A 26650-nucleotide genomic window follows, 5' to 3' on the forward strand; every position below is an offset into this window, starting at 1 on the left:
TATTTTGTGTATATGAGTGCTCTATCTGCATGTATGCCTGTGTGCCAAAAGAGGGCATTTGATCCCATTATAGATGGTTGTGAGCCACCATGTGGTTGCTGGGAATTGAGCTCAGGACCTCTGTAAGAGCAGCCAGTTCTCTTAACTGCTGAGCCATCTCTCCAGCCCCCCCTAACTTACTCTTCTTTAGAGACTTTTATTTGTACTGATTCTTTATGGCTCTTTGGAGAATGTTTTGCCTTTAACTCCATTTTATATTGTAATTGGTATCAGAGGGAACTTAGAGTTTGCGCTACTTCTAAGCTATAGCCCTAGTCCTCAGGCTTTACTCTTGAGATGAACAAATTGCAGAGGCAGATTAGTTTAGGGCCTCTTAAGTTTCAGGAATCTTCCTGTGTGTTTAAGAGTGGCTGTCAAATCAGCATTGAGATACAAGCAGTGTTAGGAATGTGCTGAGCGTTGTGTTTCAGGGTGTGAGTGGTCCCTGGGTGTGACACACGCACACGCACTCCTGCCGCTACACTGCCGTCTGTCCTTTTAGTGTCAGCCTCCATGCCCCAGGGTCTAGCTGTGGGGTTATCTCATGTTTGCTTAAGTAGAGGTGCCAGTCCCTGACCACCTATTTTGCAATGAATTCTGCTCTAGAATTTGTTATTTAAGAACTTTCAGAAAAAAAGAAAAAAGAAACTTACAAGTTTCTCTTGGGTATCCATTACACTTTGATCAGTATTGGTGAAATATCTCTAATCAGACAGTCTTGTTTTAGATTGATTTTATAGATAATTTACAACTAATGGAGTAACATTTTGTTATTCATGATGCTAAACTACAATGAAAATAGAACATATTTCACCCATCCAGATAGGTTCTGGAAATTGAGAATTGAGTTTTGCAGAGTAGTGGGTTTGTTTGTTTGTTTGTTTGTTTGTTTTTGGTTCTTGTTTTGTGAGAGGTACTAGGGATGTAATCAGAGCCTTATGTATTTGTTATGCTTTAAATCTAGGTTCCTTTTCCTGCTTCTGCTTCCTTAGTTCTAGAATTACAGTTGTGAGCCACTGTGTCTGGCAGAATTTAGACTTCTTTTTACCTTCATATCTGTAAAACTTATGGCTAGACTTTGATTTCTCTATCTGATCTCCTTATGATAAGGTGCTCTGTGAGTAATGAATGATGAGTGTCCTGGCACATGGCTTGTCACTGGAGCTAGTGATGCTTATGTTCGTGGGTCTAGAACAGTCCTAGGAGTATAAAAGAGTTACAGTCTGTGGAAGGCACAACATAACCCTGTCAACAAAAACAGCCCATTGATGCCTTAATGTTTACACAGTATAGCTACAGTTCTAATGGGCTCAGCCGCTCTCTTTGCCCCTTTAATTCAACCTTTTTGTTTGTTTGTTAAGCTAATATAAGGTCTTTAAGTTTGGCCTAGAACTGAACTGACTATATGAACTCATGATGTGGTCCAGACCAGCTTCAAACTTGTGGTCTATCTCTGTCTACTACTCACTCACCTCCCTGAGCCCCGTGAGTACTGTCCTCCAGTCCTCGTTTCTTCTTACTCATGTCACTAAGTGCTTTTAGAACAAGATCCACTTGGTGTTATTGCTATTCCCTGGTATTTCACCCGAATTTTAAGATCACATCTATGAGAGAATAAAGTCAGATTAGCCTACTTGATAATAGAGCCCCTGTTCTCACTTTTCAAATACCCTCTTGTTTAAACATGGGACCAAACAAATGTAAGATGCCAGTATTAAAATAACTTGGTGTCTTTTAAATGTCCTCTAAAGTACAGGCTTCCTTCGTTTTTCTTTTCTAGAATGTCACTGGCTCCTTAAAGCCATCTAGTCCAATCATAGGACTTTGTAAAGCATAGGGAAGGGTGTTGCTGATGTGTGGGCTGATTGATTGCACATGCTCAATGTCGCTTGCAGTCACAAAAATAAACTTAGTCAAAGGTACTAAACCCGGCCTCTCGTGGTATTGACATGGATACATGTGTTCTGGTACAACCCCCTTATGTGGATCATTTGTTCTGTTGATATATTGAACATGACTACACATGTTGTACTTCCAGAACTCAGGGCAAGGAACTAGGAGACCAGTGTGAGCCTAATAGTGAGGAGCAAGCAGAAACTCCAATCACGTGTATACAGGAAGGTTTTAGATGCTGGGAGTGGTTCAGTTCAGCTTAGTGTACATTGTATCTTAGAGAAAACAGTTTGTTGTATAATATTATATGGCTAAATTAAACACATATGTACTTTAAAAGTTTTCTTTTCAATTTCTGTGTATGTTGTACTAATTGAACTTGAGGTCATTTGCTTAGGTGAAGCACTAAGCCCTTAAAACTTTTGTATATGGAAAATTTTAAATATGTGGAGAAGTAACAGGTGCATTGTCAGGTGGCTGTGACCTGGTCTCAGCAGAGACCTGAACAGCGTGTTTCCTTTTCATGTCTGCTCTCCCGTTTCTTCACTTCAGCTATACATGAGTATTTGAATGTGCATCTACACATAAGGACATAAACCGCCTATATATATCACAACGGGACCAGTAATCCTAAAGTGTGACCTTTAGTCACTATTTGTTTAGTGACAACAAATGTTTGTTTTTAATTTGTTTCTGAGAAACAAGGCCATTATTAAAATTAGTCTTTAGTAAATTGTTTACTTTTAATTTTAAAGTTACCTGTAGTTTCTTTGCTTTTTAAATATGTATTTAAAATATTAGAGACTAAGTAGATAGCGTTATCTGTGAAGTGCTTGCATAAGGACTAGTAACATGTAAAAAGCCAGACATGGTGGCACATGCTTGGGCTCCTAGTACAGGAGGTAGATCTTCCTAAGGGAGAGAAAAAACAAGGTAGATAGCTCACGTGGAACGGCCTGACGTTAACCTCTGGCTTCCATGTGCACACATATACACTTCCCACCTGCACAAACCCACAAATAAATGAATTTTAAGTTCTCTAAGTTAATAAACCCAAGAAAATAGTGCTAGCGTGGTTCTTAGGACCCAAGAAGACCATAGGCCCTGAATTCGTGTAGGATGCTAATGCTTTGCCAAGAAAAGCTGTGTGTGTGTGCGTGAGTGAATCTGGGGAGCTGTGCTTCGGAAAGTAAAAGCAATACTCTGTAAAACGTCCTGGTCCTTCCTGTGCTAACAGCTCGTCGGGTTCCTTCCGGAGAGCCTGCTGTCCCAAATCCTTAGGGAACTCTCCTCAGAAAAACTGCTTTAGGAGCTTTTTGGTTTGGGGAATGTACTTTATGTGATGGGGATTACAAAACAGTTTTTATCATGTTTAAAATTCTTTAGTGCTTATTAAAGCTTAGTTAAATTATTTAATCTCAAAAAGGCCCTTTAGAAGAGACTCTGAACTATTTTACTTCCTCTTTATAGTTTTGAAAACTTTATAAATTAAAGCGTTAATTGGCAGATAATCTAAATTTCATTTTGGAGAATAAAGCTTTTTTTTTTAAAAACAGGATGAAACAAGTGAAGATGCTAACTGTCTTGCTTTGAGTGGACATGATAAAACAGAGACAAAGGTATACTAACTTAGCCTTTAGAATGTGCACGGGTAGAAGTGCAGGTGTGTGGAGATGCCTGTCATTGTGCTGAGTCAACTGGAGTGTGTGGGGTTCTCTCTCACTGTTTAAGAAGCCTGTTGGTTTCTTTTTTAATGTTAATTAATGCCTAAGTCTGATGGGAGTAGAGCAGTGTGTAAAACAGGAACTTAGAGTTCAGAGAAAAGGTAAGATGGTGGTGTGCGTGTGGGAATTAAGTGTTAATAGTAAGGGTTGGGAGACATGGGGTGAGAAGGGGAGGGTGCTGCTCTGAGCAGAGGTAAGATAACCTGTGAAGCAGTGAAACTCTAACCTTACTGTGGGGTCTAGCAGTAGGGTTGGGTTAGAAAAGCTGTTTGAGAAGGCTTTGGCTTGGCGAGGTGGGTAGGGAGGAAGATGCTGGTTCTCGCCAACCTAAGGACTGAGAATGACTTAATCTTAGAAAGTGTGCCAAAGGCTTAACTTTCCCAACTTAGCCAAATTCCCACCAAGAATACTGTAATAAGTCTCCTTGTGATGTCTTCCAAGCTGTGCATGTATACATATTCACCAGTGCCTTTACTTTCTATTTATAATGTACTTTGCAGACCGAGAAAAATAGGTTTATGTTATATAATCCGCATAATGACTGTATTGGAATTTTTTTAATCATACCTTACTAGTTGCTTATTGTCAGCAACTGTCTCCATCAAAATTTGCAGCCGGGCGTGGTGGCGCACGCCTTTAATCCCAGCACTCGGGAGGCAGAGGGAGGTGGATTTCTGAGTTTGAGGCCAGCCTGGTCTACAGAGTGAGTTCCAGGACAGCCAGGGCTATACAGAGAAATCCTGTCTCGAAAAACCAAAAAAAAAAAAACAAAAACAAAAAAAAACAATTTGCACCTTCCCACTGCAACATTGGAGTATTGTAAATATCTGCCATTCAGCTCTGCTTGTTTAATACATTTTTAAGAACTTGATACATATTCCAAACAGTCCCTGTGAAAGACTCCACTTCTCCCATTCTTGTTAACCCTGTGCAGTTTGTAGGGAAAGCAGTGATGGTTCCTATGTTCACATTTTAAAAATTTGCTTTTACCTGTATTTTCCTCTGCTTGTGTGTTTTCTGTATGTGAGTGAAGCTGCTGTGGGGTGACACAGTTGTCCCTCTGTTGTCTGCTCACTCTCAGGAATTGGGGCATTGATTATTGGACAGAGGAGGGCAGTAGAGACCATAAGGAAAGGACAGTTTACAGCTGTTTGCTACTTTAATTACTTTAATGTGGGGCAGTTTTTGTGCCTCTGAATAGTTTTTATTTACTAACGTTATGCATTTCCCCTACATAATAAAGGACATTCTTTGGATTTATGTTTTGTGAATTATTCTCTAGGTAACATTTTCTAAAGTGCCTGTGCATACCTTTAATTAGTACTTGTTAAAACATCCAAGTTAGAGCAATCTGGGAACTGTGGGATACTTTGGTCATGCCCTAGGATTTGTATAACAGGGCTTGATGACTTGGTGTGATGTAATGTAGGAACGAACATCTTTCTCTACCCCCCTGTTGCTAATTTGTCTTCTTTATTAGCCACTACACCCATTTATGCTCTTTGATTATTATTATTTTTTCTTTTTTTAAAAAGTGTCTCTTCCCCTCTCCCCATCCCTTGTTTCCCAGGAACAAGTTGATCTGGAGACAAGTGCGGTTCAATCAGAAACTGTTCCGGCACCGGCTTCTCTGTTGGCCTCTCAGGTACTAAGTGTAAAACAAGCACGGAGAGTTTGCTCAGTGGTTTTGATATTAGAGTGGTATATTGATTTCAAATGAAGGTTCATGCTAGACTATTAAAATTTTGTTTGTAGAAGTAGTTAAAGTCTGTAAGTTTTTTGTAGTTTAAAGTTAAAGGCAGGCAGACTATTGATTTGGAGCCATTGCTCTGAGCTGGTAGGAAGCTCTGTTGAGCTCTGACTTGTGGCATACATTGGCCCCTCAAGCTGGTGGGGCTGAGACTATCCTGAGCTCTGGTGAGGCGCCGGCCGGCAAAGGGAATGGAGGCAGCTGTAGGTCTTCCCTTACACCGCAGACCCTTCAGATCCTCAGTGTTGTGTGTGATGACACAAATGTTTGTTTATAGGTCAAAGGCTGACAGTGAAACAAAGGACAAACAATTTTCCGGACCTGTGTGCAAGGCTCAGAGAGATTTTCATTGTATTTATTCATTCACTACGTGCATAGCTTAGGTGCTCCTGAACTGCCTTTGGCTCCCTGATCTTTTTAAATTTTAAGATGTGTTTCTGTTTCAGTTTAGTTTTTAGTATTGATTTATTTAGTTATTCTGTAGACAGTCAATAACTCCTTAGAGTGATTGACTAGTCTTAGTGTTGGCTGGGACGGTTCCATATGCACACAAGCAGTCTTGTCCTGCTAATTCACAAACCTTCACCTTCTTTATTTTTCTTCTCGAATCCTTTTAAACTTTAAAAAAAAAAACCAAAGTCTAGGTCAAACATGAGTGTTTCCTCATAGCATGTACTAACTAGATTACCTGAGGCGCTGAAGAGCCAGCTGCCAGCCCTGTACTCACCTGTGGCTTGGAGTCTGAGTGCTCGTGGGAAACACGCTCATAGTCTGCCGACACCAGTGTTCTACTCAGTTTCTCAAAGTTGTTTGTCTGTATGCTTTCCCTCAGCCTCAGTAGCCAAGAGTTGTAATCGAATGAGGAGTGTGCTGTGTTCCTACACCACACGTTTCCCACTCTCCTGCCCGTTTCTGCAGTTCTTGCACTGATTGCGTCCCCGCAGCCATGGCGCCCCATTGGGGTTGTCTTTGAAAGTGTTTTTTTGAGTAGAGTTTTTTATTCAGTTGTGAAAGGATTTATAAACCAGTCAGAGCACCCCAGTTACGCTGTTTTTAGAGAATGTCTCTTGTGTCCTGTGATTGAGGGAGGGGCTTTATTGAGGAGGGTAGTGTCTAAATACAGCAGTGCCACATAATTGAGGTAATCACAGGTAATTGGGAGCAGCTTCAGTTTTGCTTCAGAATACTCCTTGATTGAAGGCCACAGGAAGGAGTAGATTGGCTTTGACTTAACTGTTGCTGAAGCTGGCTGAGACTAATGTGAGACTAATAAATGCTCTCAACTTCTATGTCTGTGTGGAAACGTCTCATGAAACATTTTATGATTCATCTCTGTATTTTGGAATGTTAAAGATGCCTTGTAATATAATTTGTGATACAATTTTTTAAATTCCCTAAAAGTTGAGTTAAATTATTATTCAGTTGTATAGTTAATTTTATAATTTATAGTGTCAGAAAATAACTGCTAAATGCTAGTTGTGTGTCTCAGGCGAATGTAAGTGCTTTCTCCACACGAGGGCACTCTGGCACTACTTCTTGTTAGAGCAGTTAGTATGGTAACGAAACTCGGACCAACAGTAATTGAGTGTTATTTTATTAATAATATCTTTCTCTCTTTTGTTCTTTATTTTGTGAAACATATTTTTAAGATTTCTATTTGAAGTTACAAAATAATTTTTGGTAAATCCTGAAAATGTCTGCAAGTCTAGTTATGTTTATTTGCGCTGCATATTTTCCATTTAAAATTGATTTTTCTTTTTAAATTTGCCTCATAATAAAGCTGCATCCTTTCCTAGGAGTATGGCGGTGGGAGATGCATCCCATTTTAAGTCACAGTGCTTTAAACTGTGCTGTGTTGTTTGCTTTCATTCTCAGAAAACATCCAGTACAGACCTTTCTGATATCCCTGCTCTCCCTGCAAATCCTATTCCTGTTATCAAGAATTCAATAAAACTGAGACTGAATCGGTAAAACCACCTCAGGGTCCATAAACAGTATCTGCCAACTCAACCCGTTGTCTCCAGATGCTTAAACAAAGGAAAGAAAGAAAGAAAGGAAAAGAGGAGATTGGAGGGACAAGACTAGACCTGACTGACAGTGGGTTTAGCTGTTTGGCCTCCCTTCCTTGGGCTCATGAGCACTTGATCAGAAGTCCAGGTTAGTATGTGAAGCCAGGAGTACTATTATTATTGTGTTAGCAACAGCTGCATTAACTATTTCAGAAAAATTACTGCCTTTAAGAAGGAAACAAAACAAAACCCTCAAGCTATGTTTGTATCCATAACTGACATCCGGATCGGGTCTCTGTGTGCTGCATTGTTTGGAAAACTGCAATACAAACTGGCAGAAGAACTCTTCATTCTGATGATGCACTTTTATGTATTTTTTTTTAATTAGAAAGTAGAACTAATTTTAGATTTTCAGCTTAATGGATTTTCAATTTTTTTCCCCAAAGAATTTTCTTTACAATTAGTCTTTATATTGGATACGTTGTGCATTGGTGTACCATTCTGTCCCAGAAAGGGCAGGAGGACACCTAGCTCAGCCCAGTCCTTACGGGCAGCTGTAGCCCTTAGGGTGAATTGTCAATGCTAAGGTATACTTTGGACACTGAAAGAAGAATTAGGCGAGACTTGGTTTTGATGAGGTTATGATTAAGCAGTATATATTCCTTTTATTTATAGAGTTGTTTTATAGTGCATACAAATCAGCCTTCGGCCAGCAAGTGTGGTCTTTGAGCTTTCGCAAGCTCTGTTCTTTTGCCTTCAGTCTGTTAGTCTTCAAAACGACAGTGCTCCCCCCACCCCCTTTTATTTTATTTTTTGCCTTTCTTTTTTCCCCTTTGCTTGTATGCACAAGGTAAGGCTTATTTCACAGAAACCAGAATGCCAGTATTTTCCTAAGCCATGACATGTAACCGTGACCATGTGGCTACGTGACACAGAACACTAACTTTGGTCCCATGGCTAGAACTTGAGAATGACTGAAAGCCATACCTGTGAAGCATCTCTGGAGGATGGCCATTTGATCTCTGAGAGGATTTTTGTACACTCCACAGAACTCCTGTTCCTGTCTTAGACAAATTGATTTTCATTTTTAAAAGTGGGCAAAAGGCATTTTCTTCCAGATTTTTAAACTAATTTTTATTTTTAACCAGTTTGTCAAAATTTGTCAGTGAATTTTACATACAAAAACATTTTAAAAATCATTTCTAGTAAGCACTTGACATTTAGTCAGCTTTCCACTTTTGAATTTTTTTTGTTCTATCAAAAATTAGAAATCTTCTTTAAAGACAATGATTTCTCATAATTAAGTAGCAGAATTCTCGTCCATCTTGTGACATCTGACGGATGCCAGATGTTGATAAAGTTACTCTTTGTTAATCTGGGTAAAGCAGACCTGTAGCAGCAGATCTTTGTATGAGCATGGTTTTTGAATCCTTCATTTCGCTGCATTCTATCACACGTTTGTGCATTTTCATGTTACACTGCAATTACTTAAACTTTCCCCTGTCCTTCCAAATTAATTTCCAAAGTTGGAGTCTAGTCTTTCCCCTGAAGCTATGCATTAATTAAGGCTTTCTTTACCACTTACATTGTTTATATACAGTGTTCACTCTCCACCTCTTGCTCCGCAGTCACCTTGCCCTTCCTCCCACCACTTGAGTAAAGAAGACGGTCCGCTAACAGGTGACATGTACCGTGTCTGTGTGTGTAGCTTCAGGGTTAGACTGGCATCACCAGGCACAGATTTAGTCTTGTCGTTTTGTTTACACATTGGGGAAAAATTCAGTTTAATAAACGTTCCATGTAACTGCATCCAAGTTTCACCAGGCTGGAGACGTGGATCTTTTCTGTGTAGTGACTTTTTACTTCTAGTTTCCATAACCTGGAGATCAGACTGTTGCTTTCGCATGATGTAAGTAGTGTCTCATGACTGGAGTTTGCTTTGTTTTATAGTATCTGTACTCCTTGTATTTTTCAAGAGCTATTTTGTAAACAGATGATGTATTTCTCCATTGAAAACACAATAAAAAAAAAACAGCACAAATCTCATAGTTGGCTGGTTTCTTTTGACTCCCTCTCTCTCCCTCCCTCCCTCTCTCTCTCTCTCTCTCTCTCTCTCTCTCCCCTCCCTCCCTCCCTCCCTCTCCCCCCTCCCTTTCAGTAATCTAATTAATTAGTTTTACATACAAATACATGGTGCAGCCCAAAATGAAGATTGGAATTTAATGTGCTTATATTTGGCAGGTTTGTTTTAGGTTAGCCGATTTGTAGCCCAGTACTAATGTGTCACACTATAGCAGGCAATGTTGTTCACATAGATGATCTTTAGGGAGAAAAGGGTGGTTATAGCTACCGCTAACTCACTCAGAGCAATTCCATTTTCTACAGTAGTGTTCTGTCTAGACTGCACACTGCACATTTCCCGGTACTGATGCATACGGCTCTTTGATGCTTCTACCTTTAAAGTAGCTTGCATTTCTCTGTCAGCAGGTGGCACTGTTGTTTTTCACTAGGTTTATAATTGTGTCTTACAAACAGCTTGAATCTTGTTTATTTTACTGAATCAAATTCTGACATTTTTCTTAAACCCTCACATTGCATAAAAGAGAAGTAGACGGTTTTGAGTTTGTGATGGCCAACTTTTAGGGATGATTATCTTAGTGTCTTGTGTGTGTGTGTGTGTGTATGTATAGGGGGGGGGAGAGAGGTGGGGAGGGAGGGGGGATGGGGGGAGTAGGGGAAGTGTTTTTCAAAGGGTTAGCAGCTGTGCACAGTCTCTAAGACCCCAGATGCTTAGACCCTTCATTGAGTTCATGACCTCGGGGCTACTTCCTGCTGAAGTAGAATATAAGTTTGAGACTTATTCAGCAAAAGTGCAAGTATGGTAAGGATTTCTCAGGGTTCCATCATAACACCTCCAGGATTGAGCTTGCCTTCCTCCTACCCTGGTAGACAACAGGAGTGGGACTGACCCCTGCTTCCTGGGATTTGTCACCCATGTAGCTCATAGGTATTTTCCTGCATTTTGCTAAATTAGTAAAACGATAATTGAAAGTTGAGTGTTTGTGTCTCAGGTACATTCTGGACTAAAGCTTTTTTATTCCTAGTTAGCACCTGTTTTCTTCTCTACACAGAAAAATATTTTAAAGCTCTGCATAATATTCTGGCCGAGTACAAGGTACAAGTACGGATCATCAACACGCAGTAGTGGCTGACATGAAAGGAACACTTACGCTCTGCACATTGTAGGCTGACCCACGAGACCCTCTCGGGCTTGTGTGCCCAATTGTTCTCTAAAGGCACTGCACACGCATTCGCATCTCTTGCCTATTTTAACCCTAACAAAAATCAACCGAACTATGAAAATGAGTTGCCTTTTGGCCTGGGCTGTATGCTTTGTTTTTTGTTTGTTTGTTTAGTTCACATTTCTGTTAGCTTTCTTTACGCCCAAACCACAAATAGATGCTGTCTTGACTCACACCTGAGCTTGGTAAATGAGGTAGTCCTTTGTTCTGTGTTAAACATGGCCTTCGGTTATACACAAACAAGTGAGCTTTAGATCTATGTAGTATTTTCCTTGTTTCCCCCTCTCTACCAACTTAAAAATTGTTGTTGTCCCCTGAGGATTAACATTGGGAAGAAAAGGGTAAAGGATTATGTTCTTTGGCAAGCTGGGGGCAGAACCTGGGTCTTCACCACGTGACAGGCAAGCACATGACTTTTAAGCTGCACTCACAACCCAGGCTACCATCGTACTCGATTAACAGTGATGGAGACTAGTAACAATGTTTGCTCGGTCTTTTACAAAACCCCCTTTTAAAAGACACCCTGTTACAGCTCTGACAGCTCTGTTGGTTCCATGTGAATGATGGCACGTGTAATCCCAAGGCAAGGTATGAGAATTGAATTCTTTTCTAGATGCGCCTTCATTCAAGTGGATGGGTTGCTTCTGCCTGCCTTGGGTTTTCTTCCTCAGAGATCTGCCTGTGTCTCCCCTGGTCTGGTAATGTCATAGTTGCTGAGCAAATGACACTGAGTACACTTTCCTTTTCCTTGCCCCAATCCTAGGCCTTTCTTTTCTTCTTTTTTAATGATAGCATTTAATGAACCTTCTTGGGATGTTTCAAGCCACCAAGATACAGGCATCTCCAATACCTCAATCTTCTCTTAAGCTCTCGTGCTGAAGGATTTGACCTTCACAGTGACGGACTGCTTAGAGAGCATTCCCTTCCCCAGAACCTTGTCTTAGCCTGATTGCTCAGCATCAGCGACGTGAGCTCCAGGTTTGACCACTGTTGACAGCTGGGCAGAGGCTCTGGCTCCTCTGTTAAGTGGTGGTGCCAGCACACCACCTTTTCCCAAAGCCACCTCGGTGATACTTGTTGAGGTTGATCCTGTGGTTATGTGTGTGCCTCTGGTCTTCTGAGGCCTCCTGGGTGCTTACGGTGCTTGCTGAGCTGGTGTGGCTATGTCTTGCCTCATAGGGGCCCCAGAATTTCCAGGTCTTCCTCTGGAAATATTCACTATTTTGTTCTGCCAGTTAGCTTAGGGTCTGTGTGCTTTTGTTTGCTTTTGTTTTGTTTTGTTTTTAAGATTTATTTATTTATTTATTATGTGTAAGTACACTGTAGCTGTCTTCAGACACTCCAGAAGAGGGAGTCAGATCTCCTTACAGATGGTTGTGAGCCACCATGTGGTTGCTGGGATTTGAACTCCAGACCTTCGGAAGAGCAGTCGGGTGCTCTTACCCACTGAGCCACCTCACCAGCCCCGTGCTTTTGTTTTTAAGTGGTAAGGATGACTATAAAATTGTGCTTTCTAGGTCCCAGAATTGATGAAGGAAAATCCAGAGATGTGTTAGTTTGTATTTTCCTCTGTGGAGTGAGTCTAAATTGAAGAAAACTGTTTGCCTGGGCTCAGGTTTCCATCCCCACTTTGGTGTCCTAGTCTCTCCCACTGGACAGGCGGGCAACGCTGAGACGCACAGCAAACAGATGAACATGGTATCTCAGAACATGGTGAATCCAGTTGCAGAGTAGCACCAGAGTCATAAACCATCCTGTGGTCCTGTGCTTATCAGGACTCGCTGAGTACTCCACTCCTTTCCTGTCCTTGTGAGGAAAGTCGGGAGGGGGAAACGTTAGCAGTAAACCCAGGTTTTAAGGCAGGGAGGTCTTAGTTTGGTAGTGTCCTGCATCACCTGCTGTGGCCAAGGGTCAGCTCCTAACGACATTTGGGACTTTTTAGATATTGTGCTTCATTTTAAGACATAGTAGGGGTAGATTTTTCATTAAATAGTTGGGTGAATGTGACCTGATTTTTACTTATTTATTTGTGTGTGTGTCTTAAAATATTTTACAACCCTCATAGAAGCATTTCTCTTAATTAATTTATAAGATAGTTATTTTTGATCTAACAGATTTTATGCTGAAAATAAGTAGCTTGAATAATTCAAACATCCCTGTTTTGTAGGGCTCTGACACTCCTGCAGACTTCCACCTCAGCCTTGTGTGTTCCATAGTGGGTGTCACATAGTCATGGGGCAGTTTAGATTTTGAGGGTCTTAGGAAGGGCAGTTAGTAGTTTTTTTCCAAGGCTGCCTGGAATGAAGTGGCAAAGGTGTTTTTGGGCTTCACAGTGAGTCTTGGCCACTTGTGCTCCCCTTGTCTCTGCACATGATTTGGATATTTGGGGGGTTGTCTCAGGTGCTAGGCACAAGCAAGCTGCTCTGTCGTTTCAAGGTAGATGTCCCGGCTTTGTGCTTGTCTTGTAGACGCTGTCTCTCTTGGCACAACACTCTCTTCACAAACTTTCACACTGTGCAATGCCTGGTGCTATGTGATTTCCAGAAATCTGGCATGAGAACCAGGCCTTGTTTGCGTTTTCTAACTGCAGTGGAGCTGTTAATAAAGAGATTGATGATAAAGTTGTCGAAAAGAGACAGTTGGGCAGAACTGCTCCCCATGAGTGACAGAGGGCATGCTCTGCCTTCACAGCCAAGAATGCTGCCCCCAGCAGAGAGCCGACCGTGCCTGGACACTGTGCCAAGACTGTTGGAGCTTTGCTGCACGAGTAGGCTTCTGCCTTTTCCCTTTCATTTCCTGTATTCTCAGTTCTTGTCCCAGGTTCAGGAGTCGTTCAGAACAAACATGTGCACTGTGACCCTCCCTCTGCAAAATACATGTCAGTTCTCATAAGTCACCCCCATTTAACTTAGCAAGAATTGGGTTTTAATCTGAAAACACAAAAGCTGTAGTTTTTATTAAAAGCCCTCATTTCTTCTAGACGGTGTCCTTCAAGTCCTGATGGGTAAGTGCTGGCTACACAGGGGTGTTGAGTGTCACAGCAGTTACCAGTGTGACGTGGCTTCCATGCGGTTGGAAGCTTAGGACTGGCATCCCGTCTGCCTGCAAAGGGAGTTAGCTCTAGAATTTGGGGGCTGAGAGCTTTTTGTCTTGTTTTGTTTGCCTTGAGTCCAGCACCCACTAGACGTTGTCTCGACGTTTATTTTACATCAGCCAGGATACTACATACACCATTTTTGACTCTTTTAATATCGACTTTAAGGGTACAGTTGTTTTCTGTTTCCTTTTTGTTTATTTTTTGCATTTTTGAGTCAGGGTCTCATTGTAGCTAGCCTGGACCAGGCTGGCACCTCAGCTCACAGATATCTGTTCTTGCCTCTGTCTTCCAAGTGTTGGAAAGCCTGTGTTGTGTGTGCTACCACGCCTGACTTGTCTGTAATTTTGTAAATTACCCCATGTATATGCTTTGGCTTTGTTGAATGTAACCTTTTACTGGCTCGCTCTTTTTTAAATCATTGTGGCTTTTATATTGTTGTATGACTTAAATGGGAGCAGTTTTTGTTTCTCAATAGAAATTCTGGTTTTTTTTTTTTTTTTTTCTTTTTGAAATGATTTCACTAGCCAAAACTCCCCTGAGACTCATGCCTCAAATTTAATTTTTAAGTACGGTAACAGATCCTTTGAGTACTTGCCTGGCATATATGAAACCACCCTGATTTTGATTTCTAGTCACCTCCCCAGTATGTACCAGTATGTTCACCCCCATGTAACTCCCATGACGTCTGAGAAGTAGGGTCTAGTCAGCTGCCCAGGTCATTGTGCCCATGCAGCCCAACTCTGGCACTGGCGACCGTCCATATTTTGTAATTGCATCTCTGGGCAGCAGTGGAAGTTTCAAGGTTATCCAGGACTTCACAAGGAAGTTCTGACTCATCTCTAATAGGAGATGTTTCTCAGGCTTGTCACTGGTTGGTTTTTAAGATAGTTTTTCTGTAGCCCCAGCTATCCTGGAATTCTATAGACCAGGCTAGCCTTGAGCTCACAAAGATCCACCTGCCTCTGAGATTAAAGGCGTGAGCCATTCACCACCCTTTTTGTTGGGTTTTTTTTTTTTTTTTCCTTCTTGAAGACTTCTTGATGTGTAACCCAGGCTGGCCCTTAAAGCTAGAAGATCCTGTTTCAGCCTTTGGAGTTATGAGATTATAGGCACCCACCACTGTGCACTCCTTGCCTAACCTGAAGCTTGGAAATGCCTAAGAGCTAGCTGCAGTGGTGCATGGTTTTAATTCTAGTTCCTGGGAAGCAGAGGCAGGAGAATCTCTGTGAATTTGATGCCAGCTTGGTCTACGTAGAGTTCCAGGACAGCCAGGCTTTGCGGAATTGGCTTTTGTAGCGGAATTTTGATAGAAAGCCACTCTATAGCAGGTTTGTGCTGCATTGGCATTTAGGGCTGCTGGAATTGTGAGCCCAGTGCCTCGTGCACGGTTGGTACACTGTCTGCCAACCTGCTGCGTAGATCGATGTCCTAGGGAGATGGCCAAAGAGGATCCCCACCCTGGCCTGCGAGGCCTCACAAGGCACCAAGGCCTCTGGAAAGATGGGCATCTCGTAGAAGAGCTCTGTAGGTGTTGTTGCATGTAAGACCTGAGGTGGCTGTGGCACTGAGGCTGGAGTGCCTGTTGTCACGTGTGAGAACTGACTTGCATAGGAGACTCCTTTATCTGTGGCCGGATTGGGGACATGATAGACAAATGCCAGCAGAGCCACTCTAAGCTAGTGTGGTTCTTGACCAAGTTAAAGTAAGCCAGCCTTGCCTCTGGGATAGAGAGACAGAGCTCCATTTCCAAGCCCCAGTGTGCTCAGGTATTAATGTTAGCACTTGCTTGGTGTGTGGTCCAAGTTCCCTGTTGCTTTCCAGTGGCGGGCGATGGTTAATGTTGCTGTGCGATAGTGGTGCCTGCCCCTGGTTATCTCCCAGTGCTCCTTGATCTCAAGCGCTGGAAGTTGTTAACTTCCTTTGTTGGGGTAGATTTAGAAATGTTAACTTTGGAAGGTAGAATGCTTGAGATTCTGTTGAAGACATTTCGGGTATTTGTGTAGTTGGTATGAGTATCCCCACTGAAGGCCTCCCAGATAATTGTCTGAGGGGTGAAGGGAAAGGTGGAGGTCTGCTCCTTCCCTGCAGAACTCTGGAAAGCAGGGAAGGAAGAGCATTGACCTGGGCATGGCACGAAGATCTTGCCAGACTCGAGCAGCCGCTCTAGAACCCAGCGTTTGTTCTGTCATGTCTTGGTGAGCCTTTCTTTACCTTTTCAGTGAATTCCATCCCTGCTCTATAAGTGGGCTACTGCACTGGTTTGAAGAAGAGGCTTTGGCCTTCCAGGAAAGAGACATCCTGTTGTGAGCCTAGTGACCGCAGCACCGTGTCTCCTGCGTCACCTAGGTCATGAGTAACCCAGGGCATGTTCTTTTAGGTTTTGTTCCTGGGCTTTAAGTGGATTGGCATGTGGGCAGGATGTGTTTAAAGAATCATCGTGTTTTGTTTGTTTCTTTTTGAGGAGGGAGTTCGGGTATAAACCTGATTTGGACTTATCAGAGGGCAGGCACAAAGGCAATTTGCAGACAGCAGAGCTGCTTTTCCCACCCAGTTTCCAACGCTGCCTTCCTGCTGTGAGACTTGGATAGGACCGGAGTAAGGAAAACATCTGGGGGCAGGCAAAGCCCTCTTTAATTATGGTGGGCCGGGAGCATGGAAGTCTGCAACATGAGGCGTTCTCTCCTTCATGCCAAGACAAATGCTGTGTGCCACTTGTGAGGAGACGTTGGGCCTGCCTGCCTCTGCTGAGGGCTGGCACTGGGAACAGTCCTCCAAAATTACCACTGGTAGCTGCATTTGTAGACTGTCTATTAGGTGTCAAGATGTAGGTCTGATGACGGGAAGATGGTGACGTTAGGGGTGTGCGCACTTAGAGATGAGAACAGACTTCACAAAGAGCTGTGGCTCTTTTTCTTGGAAGGCTGGGGTACTGACTTTACATCGTGCCTTACAATGTCTCAAATGTGTTTCTGATATGTGAATGCCCTTAAAAGCTGTTACATTATGGGTGATGGGGTGGGTGGGTGAGAAATTGGGAGGGCAGGTCTGGAATGGCTGTGGAGAGACCTCAATAGTTCTACCATATTAATTTTAGAAATTTGAGGCCTTGGCCAATCTGGAGTAAGCCAGTGTAAACCAGTTCACTTGGAGAAGATTTGCATCTTAGAAATGTTCTGGAGAGGTGGGTCAGTGGGTAAATAAACGCTCACCAGCACCTAAACATGAATTTTGGGGTGGTTTCAATATGTCCCCTATAGAGTTGACAAACTTGTTATTAGGTGAGTTGCTTTTAAACAAATTTGGTGCTCTTGAGTCTGTCACTGCTGATTTTTGTCCTGAATATGGAGGTAATATGCACCTATCATTTTAATACTTGAAAAGCGAAGAACTTCCCAGGTGTGATGGTGCACACCTGTGGTCCCAGCAGAGGTGAGGCCAGCCTGGGTTACATAGTAAAAGTGTTTGAAAAATCCCAGACAAACAGGACAAGGACTGTAGGTCAGTGAGCTGGTGCTCCAGGTCAGGACATGTGCCTCCGAGCTCTACAGCTGGAAGTCAGGGCCCACAAGGAGCAAGGAGAGAAGAGAAGGCACAGGTACACAAAACACATATGCCCACAAATAGCACACACCTTTGTAAGCCAGAGAAGTAAAATAGAAATCACCCAAGGTCCTGTGTCCAGTGCTCCTTAGTGCTCTCCATGTCCTTTGTACCTTTTCCCAAATGTAATCAAGGTCATGCTGTGTATGTTGTATGTTTTTCCTGATGTCATCAGCTGTTGACTAGTAGCAACTGGAGGACATCTTGGGTGTGCCTCCTTAGTTTAGGATAACCATGTGGAGACTGGCATTAGACCTTGGAGAAAGCCCTTAGCAGGGCTGTCTGGACCCTAGGGGATGCAGAGAACTCAGGGTGATGGTGAGATTCTGGAGCTCAACAGCAGTGACTGTTGGGGCTGAAGCTTGCAATTCCAGTGAGCACAGTCATACCTCCTGTGAGGAGTCCTTCATCCCTCAGTGGTCCCTTTCCATGTGCTGGCTGGCATCTCTGCAGCAAGGAAAGAACTTGCTGATGCTGGGCACGGGAACTACTCCAAATGACACCACAGTAGCTAAGACAACTCTGGTCAGAAGTGGTGGGTAGAGACCGAGTTGGAGCTGTTCCAAAGAACAGGCTTCTCTTGTGGGTGAGCTGTTTCATTGGTGGAGAAGTCTTGACTCTGCGAGGTGAGCCAATCCAGCCGTTGCCTTTGTCTCTTTACAATGAAGTTCCTAGAGAAGGATGGTCAACACGAACTGCACATGGATGGAGAACCGTGCCTCTGGAGGAGTTAGCAAGTCCTGAGGTGGGACAGCATTTGCTGAGGGGAAGGCAGGAGCATGGGACTGTAGAGGGACAGGGACAGTAGAGTTTCTGGAGGCTCGACTTGAGTCCCATGTAAAAGTGTAGAGGTTCGGTAAGAGCTGTCCAGAGCGGCTTGGCTCCAGGCCAAGTATGCAGCTTCCAGACAGCCTTGGGAAGCTGTGGGGAGCTGGCTCATTTTGGCAATAGGATTTTGAGCCTCACACAGCAGGGCCATCTTGGGCAGGGAGGTGATGGGAATACAGTGATGGGTTCCTGCTAGAGGCTCTGAAAACAGCTACTAGGAGCTGGGGTGTGGTCACAACAGCCCAACCAGGACCAGGCTCAATCAGTGTTCTTAGAAGCCATGAGAAAAGGAAGGGCATACACAGCATTGCCCAAGGATAGATGATCCCAGCCCAAGGTCCTGTCAGCAGGGTGAGCTGAAGCACATGCCCAATTGCAGACTGGACACTCTTCCTGGGCCATCTGGCCACACCCTATTCTAGAGATATGCCATTGGCACCTCTGTCCTGACCAACAAAGGTACATGAGGGAACAGTATGTTGTACCTGTGCGGATTGAGTAACCCGCTCAGTAGGACCCACACCTAGAGTTCTCCCTCAGGACTTTTTTTTTTAAACAAAGAAACAACAAACATTGTGCTGTGTGAGAGATAGCCCTTGCACACGTGGAGGTCAGAGAGCGTCTCTTGAGAATTAACTCTCTCTACCATGTGGGGATTGAACTCAGGCCACTGGGTTTGATGGCAAATGCCTTCACACTGAGCCATCTCTCTCGCCCATAGGGAAGCCTTTTAGTCCTTGGCACCTATCATTGGTGAATGCTGAGACTTCCACGCCTACCCGACGCCAGCTTGGTGTCTAACATCTCTGTCTCTCCTCGCTCAGACTGCTTCCTGCTGGTTTTTTTCTGACCTGCTTTTTTTTTTTTTGGTTTTTTCAAGACAGGGTTTCTCTGTATAGTCCTGGCTGTCCTGGAACTCACTTTGTAGACCAGGCTGGCCTCGAACTCAGAAATCCGCCTGCCTCTGCCTCCCGAGTGCTGGGATTAAAGGCGTGCGCCACCACGCCCGGCTTCTGACCTGCTTTTGAGGGGTTTCCATTTTTGCAGGCCCACATTCATCTTAGTGGCCCCCAAATCTTGATGCTCAGTGTGTGTTTGTGTGTGGTGTGTGTGTGGTGTGTGCACACCACATGAAGGAGCTTGACCAAATGACAGTGCCCATCCCCTTTCCGAGTGTGGCAGCTCACAGCCTGAACAGAAGACACTAGACATCCACCCAGCCAGAGTGGGGGAAGCTCGGGGTTTCTGGTGGTGCTTGTCTGTCTGGTTCTAATTACAGCTTCTACTGAAGGCTCAAAGGGAGGGTACGCGGTGAACAATACGTAGCTCTGTCGGGAGGCAGTGGGCTGGGGGCGGGACAGGAGCAGGGCTGTCAGGAAGAGGAGAAATGAGGACAGGTCCTTGAGAACCATTGCTAGGGAAGGACTGTAGATATTCATATCTCCATACCCAGTGTCCTCAGCTCATCAGGGCAAGAATGTGTGTGCCTTCTGCCTTCTCCCCTGTCCCCATACAACTACGCCACTCAGCAGTTGTGGGCCCCGATTAAGATTGGTCACTGGGCCTTGTGGGGCTTTTGCCTAGCAGCTTGGCCTGACAGCTGTCAGTCATGCTTCTTAGGCTACCTACTTGTGCTCACTGCACTCAGCCTCTGCACCAGAAGGACCAACAGGTAGGCAGGGAAGAGAGCGCCTGATGTTAGCGGGACTTGGCTTCTGCTGGGCCATCCAGATCCAAGTTCAGGTGCCAGGCTTGAGCAGAGAGTGTAGGCTGAGCACCCCAGGCCACGGGTGGCCTGCTCAGCTCCATGGCTGCTCCCTTCTGAGTGTACAGACTCCCCTCCTCTTCTAACTCCTCTGCCCAGCACTGGCCTTCAGGCTTCACCTAAGACCATTGTCTCTTCTGGAATGGTTGAGATATCTCAGGCTGGGTTATATCCTCTCTGCACTCAAAGCATCCTGGCTGAGTTTTGGTACTTTCCGTGGGTGGGAACTTGGGGAACTATACATGTCTGTAGAAACCACATGGCGATTGGACTAAGTTCTGTCACAAAGAGCTTCCTGAGCTGGAGAGATGGCTCAGCAGTTAAGAGCACTGACTGCTCTTCCAGAGGTCCTGAATTCAATTCCCAGCAACCACACGGTGGCTCACAACCATCTGTAACAAGATCTGCTGCCCTCTTCTGGTGTGTCTGAAGACAGCGACAGTGTACTCATACATAAATAAGTTAATTTAAAAACAACAACAAGAGCTTCCTGTGTAGCAGGGAATGTGCCAGTGCCTAGCACTTCATATCCTAGACATGCGGGTGTCTTACATGGATGATCTCTTGGTATTCTGCCAATAAACCTATGAAAGAGACCCCATTGTAGATAGAAAGAGGTATAGGGAGAAGAACTTCCAAGGTCTATACCTTCTATCTGAGCCAGTCGTTAATGACAGGACAGAGCAGGGCACCTGGCTCTGCCAGGCATGATTCCAGCTCTCTGCAGTGTTCCCTCTCACTTCTCAAAACAACCCAGTGGGGATTGGGTCACTGCATGGGACCTAAGGATTTAGAGACAGCCAACGGTTTATCTAAGGACATCAGCCGGGGGGGGGGGGGGGGGGGCCATGGGAGGCAGGATTCAGACCTTTTTTTTTTTTTTAAACGAGCCCTGAAGACCCAGTTCCTGGGTCCTGAAGTTGGAATGCCAAAGAGTCCTCAAAGCAGAAGCCACCTGCTGTGGTCCCAAGCCAAGCTCCTGGGGAAAGCTCCTGACCTGAAGGTTCTTGTTGCTGCTTACTGAACAGACCATGATGGGAAACCCAGCTGGTGGAGCCTGGCAGCTGGACGGTTCCTACAGCATTGAAGGGCGAATCCCTTACATTAGTAATCGCTTCCTCACGGTCTCCCAGTCTGGCATCTCCTGACTAGGGCAGGTTCTGACTGAGAAAAGCAGGTTTGTGATCATGGCCAAAGGAAGCATAACATAAGCTAGCCCTAGAAAGTGACTTCTGGGTTTCAACAAACTGTTGTTGGCCTATACCTCATGTTTAATCAAGACCCAATATGGTATCACTGCCCTAATACCTCCTCAGCTGGTTGCTAAGAGCATCGATACCAAATTTGGTGTTAACCCTTTATCCTTCCGAGGAGCAGACTGATTTCAGAGTAACGTCCATGAGCCTCAATTTAAAAAAAAAAAAAAAAAAAAAAAAAAAAGTTCCTGCCCTAGAGGGCAAAGGGGAGACTCAGGAAGGATGGCAGGCAGGAGGCTACAGGCTGCAGTCTAGTGCTAATCTGTGAGGAACTTGGCTGTCAAGGGGTCTGTCCTCCCTGGAACCCAGCCCTGAATCTCAGAACCAAGCAGGAATGGAACAAGCGTCTAGGCTGGTGTGGGTGATCCTATAACCTGTCCAGCAAGGTCAAGCTTGCTCTCTTTGGGTGTGCTACGACTGCTGAGCTCTCCTGGGTACCAGGACAGGAGAGCTGTGAGCTTGTGTTCCTACTGTGATGGCTCGCAGCCACTGTCCTGCACACAGCCACTGCCTCTGTCACCCCAGGTCCGTCTGTCCTTCCTTCCTTCCTTCCTTCCTTCCTTCCTTCCTTCCTTCCTTCCTTCCTTCCTTCCTTCCTTCCTTCCTCCCTCCCTCCCTCCCTCCCTCCCTCCCTCCCTCCCTTCCTCCCTTCCTTCTGCCCTCCCTCCCTTCCTTCCTTTCTTCCTTCCGCTTTTCCTTTTCTTTCAACAAGGTCTCACTATGAACCCTTGGCTGTCCTAGAGTTTGCTGTATAGACCAGAATGGCCTTAAACTTCCAGAGATCTGCCTACCTTTGCCTCACAATACTAGAACTAAAGATGTGCCATCACCATACCTGAACCATTAACTGGCTTAATTTAACTTGTTATAATTGAGGGGGGAGCTGTACTATATTTAGATGTCAGAGGACAACTTCAGGAGTCAGCTCTTTACTCCCACCACCCACAGTGGGTTCTGGGGAACAAACTTGGGGCCATCTGACCGTGTCAAGTGTTTTTACACACTGAGCTAGGCTTCTCCCTTATTGACTTCTTTTTAAGATTTATTTTTAATTATGTGTGTATAAGTGTAGATGCCCTTGGAGATCAGGCACATTGGATCTCCCCAAAGCAGAAGTTAGAGGTGGGTGTTTGTAGCCCAGTATGGGTGTTGGGAGCCAAACCCAGACAGAGGAGCAGCTCTCCAGTCTGCCCCTTGCCAGCTTAAAGAGCGGCACACCTTAAACCACGGGGGAGTATCCAGCTGTATAGATCAGCAAGCAGATTGCACCAGATTCGCTAGAAAAAGCTGGAGGGGAGATCCTCAGAGCTAGAAGGCAGGGGCCCTAAGTTGGATGGGCATTCTGAAATAGAGCTGACATGGTTCCTAGGCCCACGTGTGACACACTGGTCTTTGCTTCCAACGCAACTGGATGAGCGTATTGAGCACTACCCATTGAACACTCATCTTCAGGTTCCCTCGACAGTACTGTGCACACTGTAGGCAGGCCAGGTCTTATGCTTACTTAACTAACATGATTGGCCTCTATATAAGGGGCCTTTAAGGATCTTCTGAGTCTTGACCTATGTGAGTAAAGTCAACCTGTATTCACATAGGAACAAACAAGTTAGAGCTAGAATGAGCAGCTTCCAGCCAGTCATTTCTTTCCGAGCCTCAGTCTTTCCATCAATGAGGCCCCTTTAGGTGGGGGTTCTTGGAGGAATTCTGATTCAGTCACTGGGTTCTGTTGGTAATTCTTTCCCCTAGGAGACCATTCTAAGAAAGACTAGTGTCTCCCCACCCCCATGGCAATGACCCCTGTTCCACGTGTATGGCTTACCAGCTAACTGCCCCCCTGGAATGACCCATTCCTGTCTTTGCTGGTTAGAGAAGGACCCTGGTCCCTCCTGGCTTCTCGGGGAGTCCTGATGCATACAGATACAGCCTCATTTGCATATTAGCACTGGTGCCAATCTGAACCCAGCTGTGTGCAGCGTAAGGTGAAATGCAGATTCTCCCAGCCTGGCCACGGCTTCTCCACTCTGCTAATGGAAAAGCCTTCTGAGTGGGCCCACATTGCATATGCATAAGCTGGCCCTTGGCTCCAGTGGGTAGGGGATGTGCATACACTTTCCCATCGTGCCTCTTGCTGCTTCCTTGAGTTTCCGATGAGATTAGCAGGCCACCTGGGCTCCACAGCTATTTAAAATGAGTTGGTCAGGCCTCTGGCGGGGAGGGGGTCTCTGAATATGGAATCCAAACCCAACTCTCCTGGTCACCATCTCAGCATGGCTGCAGAAGCTCTCAGATGATGGTGGTCTTCGCTTGCTGGGGGGTGAAGGTCAGGTCATCCCAGTGCCACCATCAGCTTGCCTTCTAGCTCCCGACCGGCCGGCCTCTGACCCGAGCCATTGGGCTTGCTTTTCCTTCTGCCCTCTCTCCTGGATGGGTGATGGAGAGGAGTCCCCACTGGTGTATATCGGCACTTGGACCTCACATCTGTCCACTTGGACCCACACCTCTCTGTTGTGGTCCAACACACGGCCCACTGGGAATGCCTAGCACCGATGTGAACCCTTTGGCATGTGTATAAGTATCCGTTTCTAAGCCTTGCTGAACCCTGTCCAGGTATGCAGAAGGGCAGTGTTGTGGGGGAGAGTGTCACTGGAGCCCTTGAGGGGAGACCAGGAAAGAGCTGGTGTGACTTGAGTTTCTGTGGTTCCTTTCTGTGCTATGGTGGAGATGTGGGGTTAGAGTGCTTATTAGCATGTGGGTGTTGGGTGGTGTGGTGGGCTAGCCTATGGCCTCCTCCATCTTCTCTGTCGTCCCTGGGTCTCCTAGACACCCACCCACCCTCTCCTTTCACTCCTCGAAGGGAAAACTAGAAGAGCAGAGAGCTAAATTGAGTTTGTATAGCTTCCCCTTTATATATTTAGTGATACGAAGTTCATTTAGGGATTAGGGGCTGCTGCTTGTCTATGCATCATTAACCATAGCACATCTGCTATCGAGCTGGCAATCAGCAGAATATTGAGAAAAGTTATAAAGAAATCTTTGACTCACTTCATTTTTCCGTACGTTCTGGCTCTCCGACTCGCAGGCAGTGTACAGAGAGAGGGGAAAGGGAGCTTGGGCTGCTGAAGCCACACCTTAGGAGCTGGGGGCGGGGGGAGGGAGGGGTCAGAAAGATGAAAGTAGTTCACCTCTGACCTGCTACCTTCTGGGGTGTGGGGTGTGGGGTGTGTGTGTGTATAGGCAAAGCAAAGGGATATGTCAAGGAGACAGTCTGTAGAGAAGCCATGTGCAGTCCCCTATGATGGCCTTACAAGGAAGGTTGACACTTGGCCAAGAGCCGAGTGACCCACTTGTGCCCTATTTCTATGGTCAGAGGCTAGGGCAGGGATCCATGGCCCTGGACAACCTTGGCCAGCCACACTGTTTGCCCTCTGTGGTCCTCAGTCCCCTGGGCCATCTGATTTGGTGACCTCAGTGTGCTGAGTGAGAGAGGACCATGAAGGAGCCGCTGCCAATGGATGACTGCCCCTGGTAGCTGCCATGGTAACTGGCAGTCTGGTTTCTGCTCCTCAAATTAAGTCAACCCCAGCTTGGTGGCTGCAACAGGTATGGGTCAGTGCTTTGGAAGACTCTAGATACAGCCAGGGTCCTGGTGACTGCGTCTCAGGCTCCTGCAGGAAGATCTGAGTCTCTTCTTCCCCTGTCTCTGGGGCTAATGGTGAGAAGGTTCCGTCGGGCTCCAGGAAGTCAATAGATGGCCCGAGACTTCTCCCTCACCTCCTGGGCTACTGTCCTGCAGTGTGACATGTGGCTGGTTAAACTGCAGGTGTCACTGTTAGCCCTGGAATGGGGACTCAGTAGGCTCAACTAATGAGCACCATACAAAGGAATCTGCCCTGCTCGCCAGGTGGCTGCAACTGGCATGGTGCCTCACCTCTCCCGCTGTCCCCTCCTCAGCCCAGGGACAGGCAGATGTGACCCATACCTAAATAAAGTAGAGATAATAGCAAGCCGCTGCAGCTTGTCCTGAAGAAAGAGCTGTGCTCACCAGGGGATACCAGGAGTATCTCCTCTTGTCTCTCCTTGCCTGCTTGGGGAAGGAGGGTACTGACCCAGTCTGCAGGGGAGGCCCCACAGCCATGCCCCCATGGTGGAGAGGGGTCCACCTGCCTTGAGCCTTAGGGATAAAAACACTAGTGAGAAGCCAGGGTAGCCAGGGGCCTGTGTGTCAGCCAGAGACTCCAGAGCTGAGGGGGAAGTAAGTGCCTTTTATGAACGTGTTTTTAAAACCAACCGGCTGAAGTCCTTTTACTTGGATATTAGGACTCCTTGGGTAGCCCAGGCTGGCTTCCAGCTCAGGAGCTTCCTGTCCTGCACCCGCAGACTGAAACAACTCAAGGACCTTGGACAGCGTCCTCTATTTAATTTTCAGATAGGGTCTCACTTTCCTAGGCCAGCCTCAAAACTTGTCGCCAAGGGTGACAAAGAATCCTGATCCTCCTGCCTCTACCTCCTGGGAGTTGGGATTACAGATGTGCAACCACACCTGGCTTATGCAATGCTAGAGGCTGAAGCCAGCGCTCGCTTGCTGGCTCGTGTGTGTGTTAGGCAAGCACTCTACCAACTGAGCCCCATTCCCAGCCTCATTCCCTCCTTTTGTTTTGTTTGTTTGTTTGTTTGTTTGTTTTGTTTTGTTTTTCGAGACAGGGTTTCTCTGTGTAGCCCTGGCTGTCCTGGAACTCACTTTGTAGACCAGGCTGGCCTCGAACTCAGAAATCCGCCTGCCTCTGCCTCCCGAGTGCTGGGATTAAAGGCGTTCGCCACCATGTCCGGCTTCATTCCCTCCTTTTAATTCTGCATTTCATTCTGGACCAAGGCCTCTTAGATGTGAAGAGAAAATGTACTGAGAGTAGAGTTTGGTGGGCTCTGCGTCTGGAATCCTGTTCCATGTCCCAAAGCTGCAGATAGGGAGAGAGGCTGACTGGATAAAGGGTTCCCTTGATTTCTATTTCAGGAGAGTTAGAAAGATGGATATGTATGCATATATGTGTGTCTATGTGTAAATATATACATATACATATGTATGTATATATATATATATAGTGTGTGTGTGTATGTGCATTGTGTGCATATACATGTACATACATGAGCATGGGTATGCTTATGTGTGTGAGAACACATGTGCATAGTTCATGTGAATGTATGTGCACACATAAGCATGTGTATATATAACCATGTGAATGAGACCACGTTTGCATATCCATGTGCATGTACACATGTAAGCATTAGTGCAAAGCCATGTGTATGTCAGTACATGTGTGTGAGCATGTCTGTATATATCCATGTGTGTTCATGTGTGAGTACTGGACCGGTACATATCCATGTGTATATGT

The 26650-nt window shown here is 45.3% G+C and overlaps 1 protein-coding gene across 5 annotated transcripts in view; it reads left to right on the top strand.

The window, feature by feature from the left end:
• Positions 1 to 9456, top strand: part of Papola (poly(A) polymerase alpha) — a 53449-nt gene extending 43993 nt beyond the window's left edge. For 3 of the 5 annotated variants that reach the window (XM_021178513.2, XM_029484261.2, XM_029484262.2), the window contains exons 20-22: positions 3489 to 3551; positions 5227 to 5301; positions 7282 to 9456. In XM_021178513.2, the coding sequence (XP_021034172.1) occupies positions 3489 to 3551; positions 5227 to 5301; positions 7282 to 7377 (234 nt within the window). In that variant the 3' untranslated portion in view covers positions 7378 to 9456. The remainder of the gene's footprint in view (positions 1 to 3488; positions 3552 to 5226; positions 5302 to 7281) is intronic. The other 2 variants (XM_029484263.2, XM_029484264.2) reach the window with 1 other exon arrangement.
• The last annotated feature ends 17194 nt before the right edge of the window (positions 9457 to 26650 follow it).

This window comes from Mus caroli, unplaced genomic scaffold (genome assembly GCF_978045245.1).
Source record: "Mus caroli unplaced genomic scaffold, Mus_caroli_1 scaffold_14, whole genome shotgun sequence".
Lineage (NCBI taxonomy): Eukaryota > Metazoa > Chordata > Mammalia > Rodentia > Muridae > Mus > Mus caroli.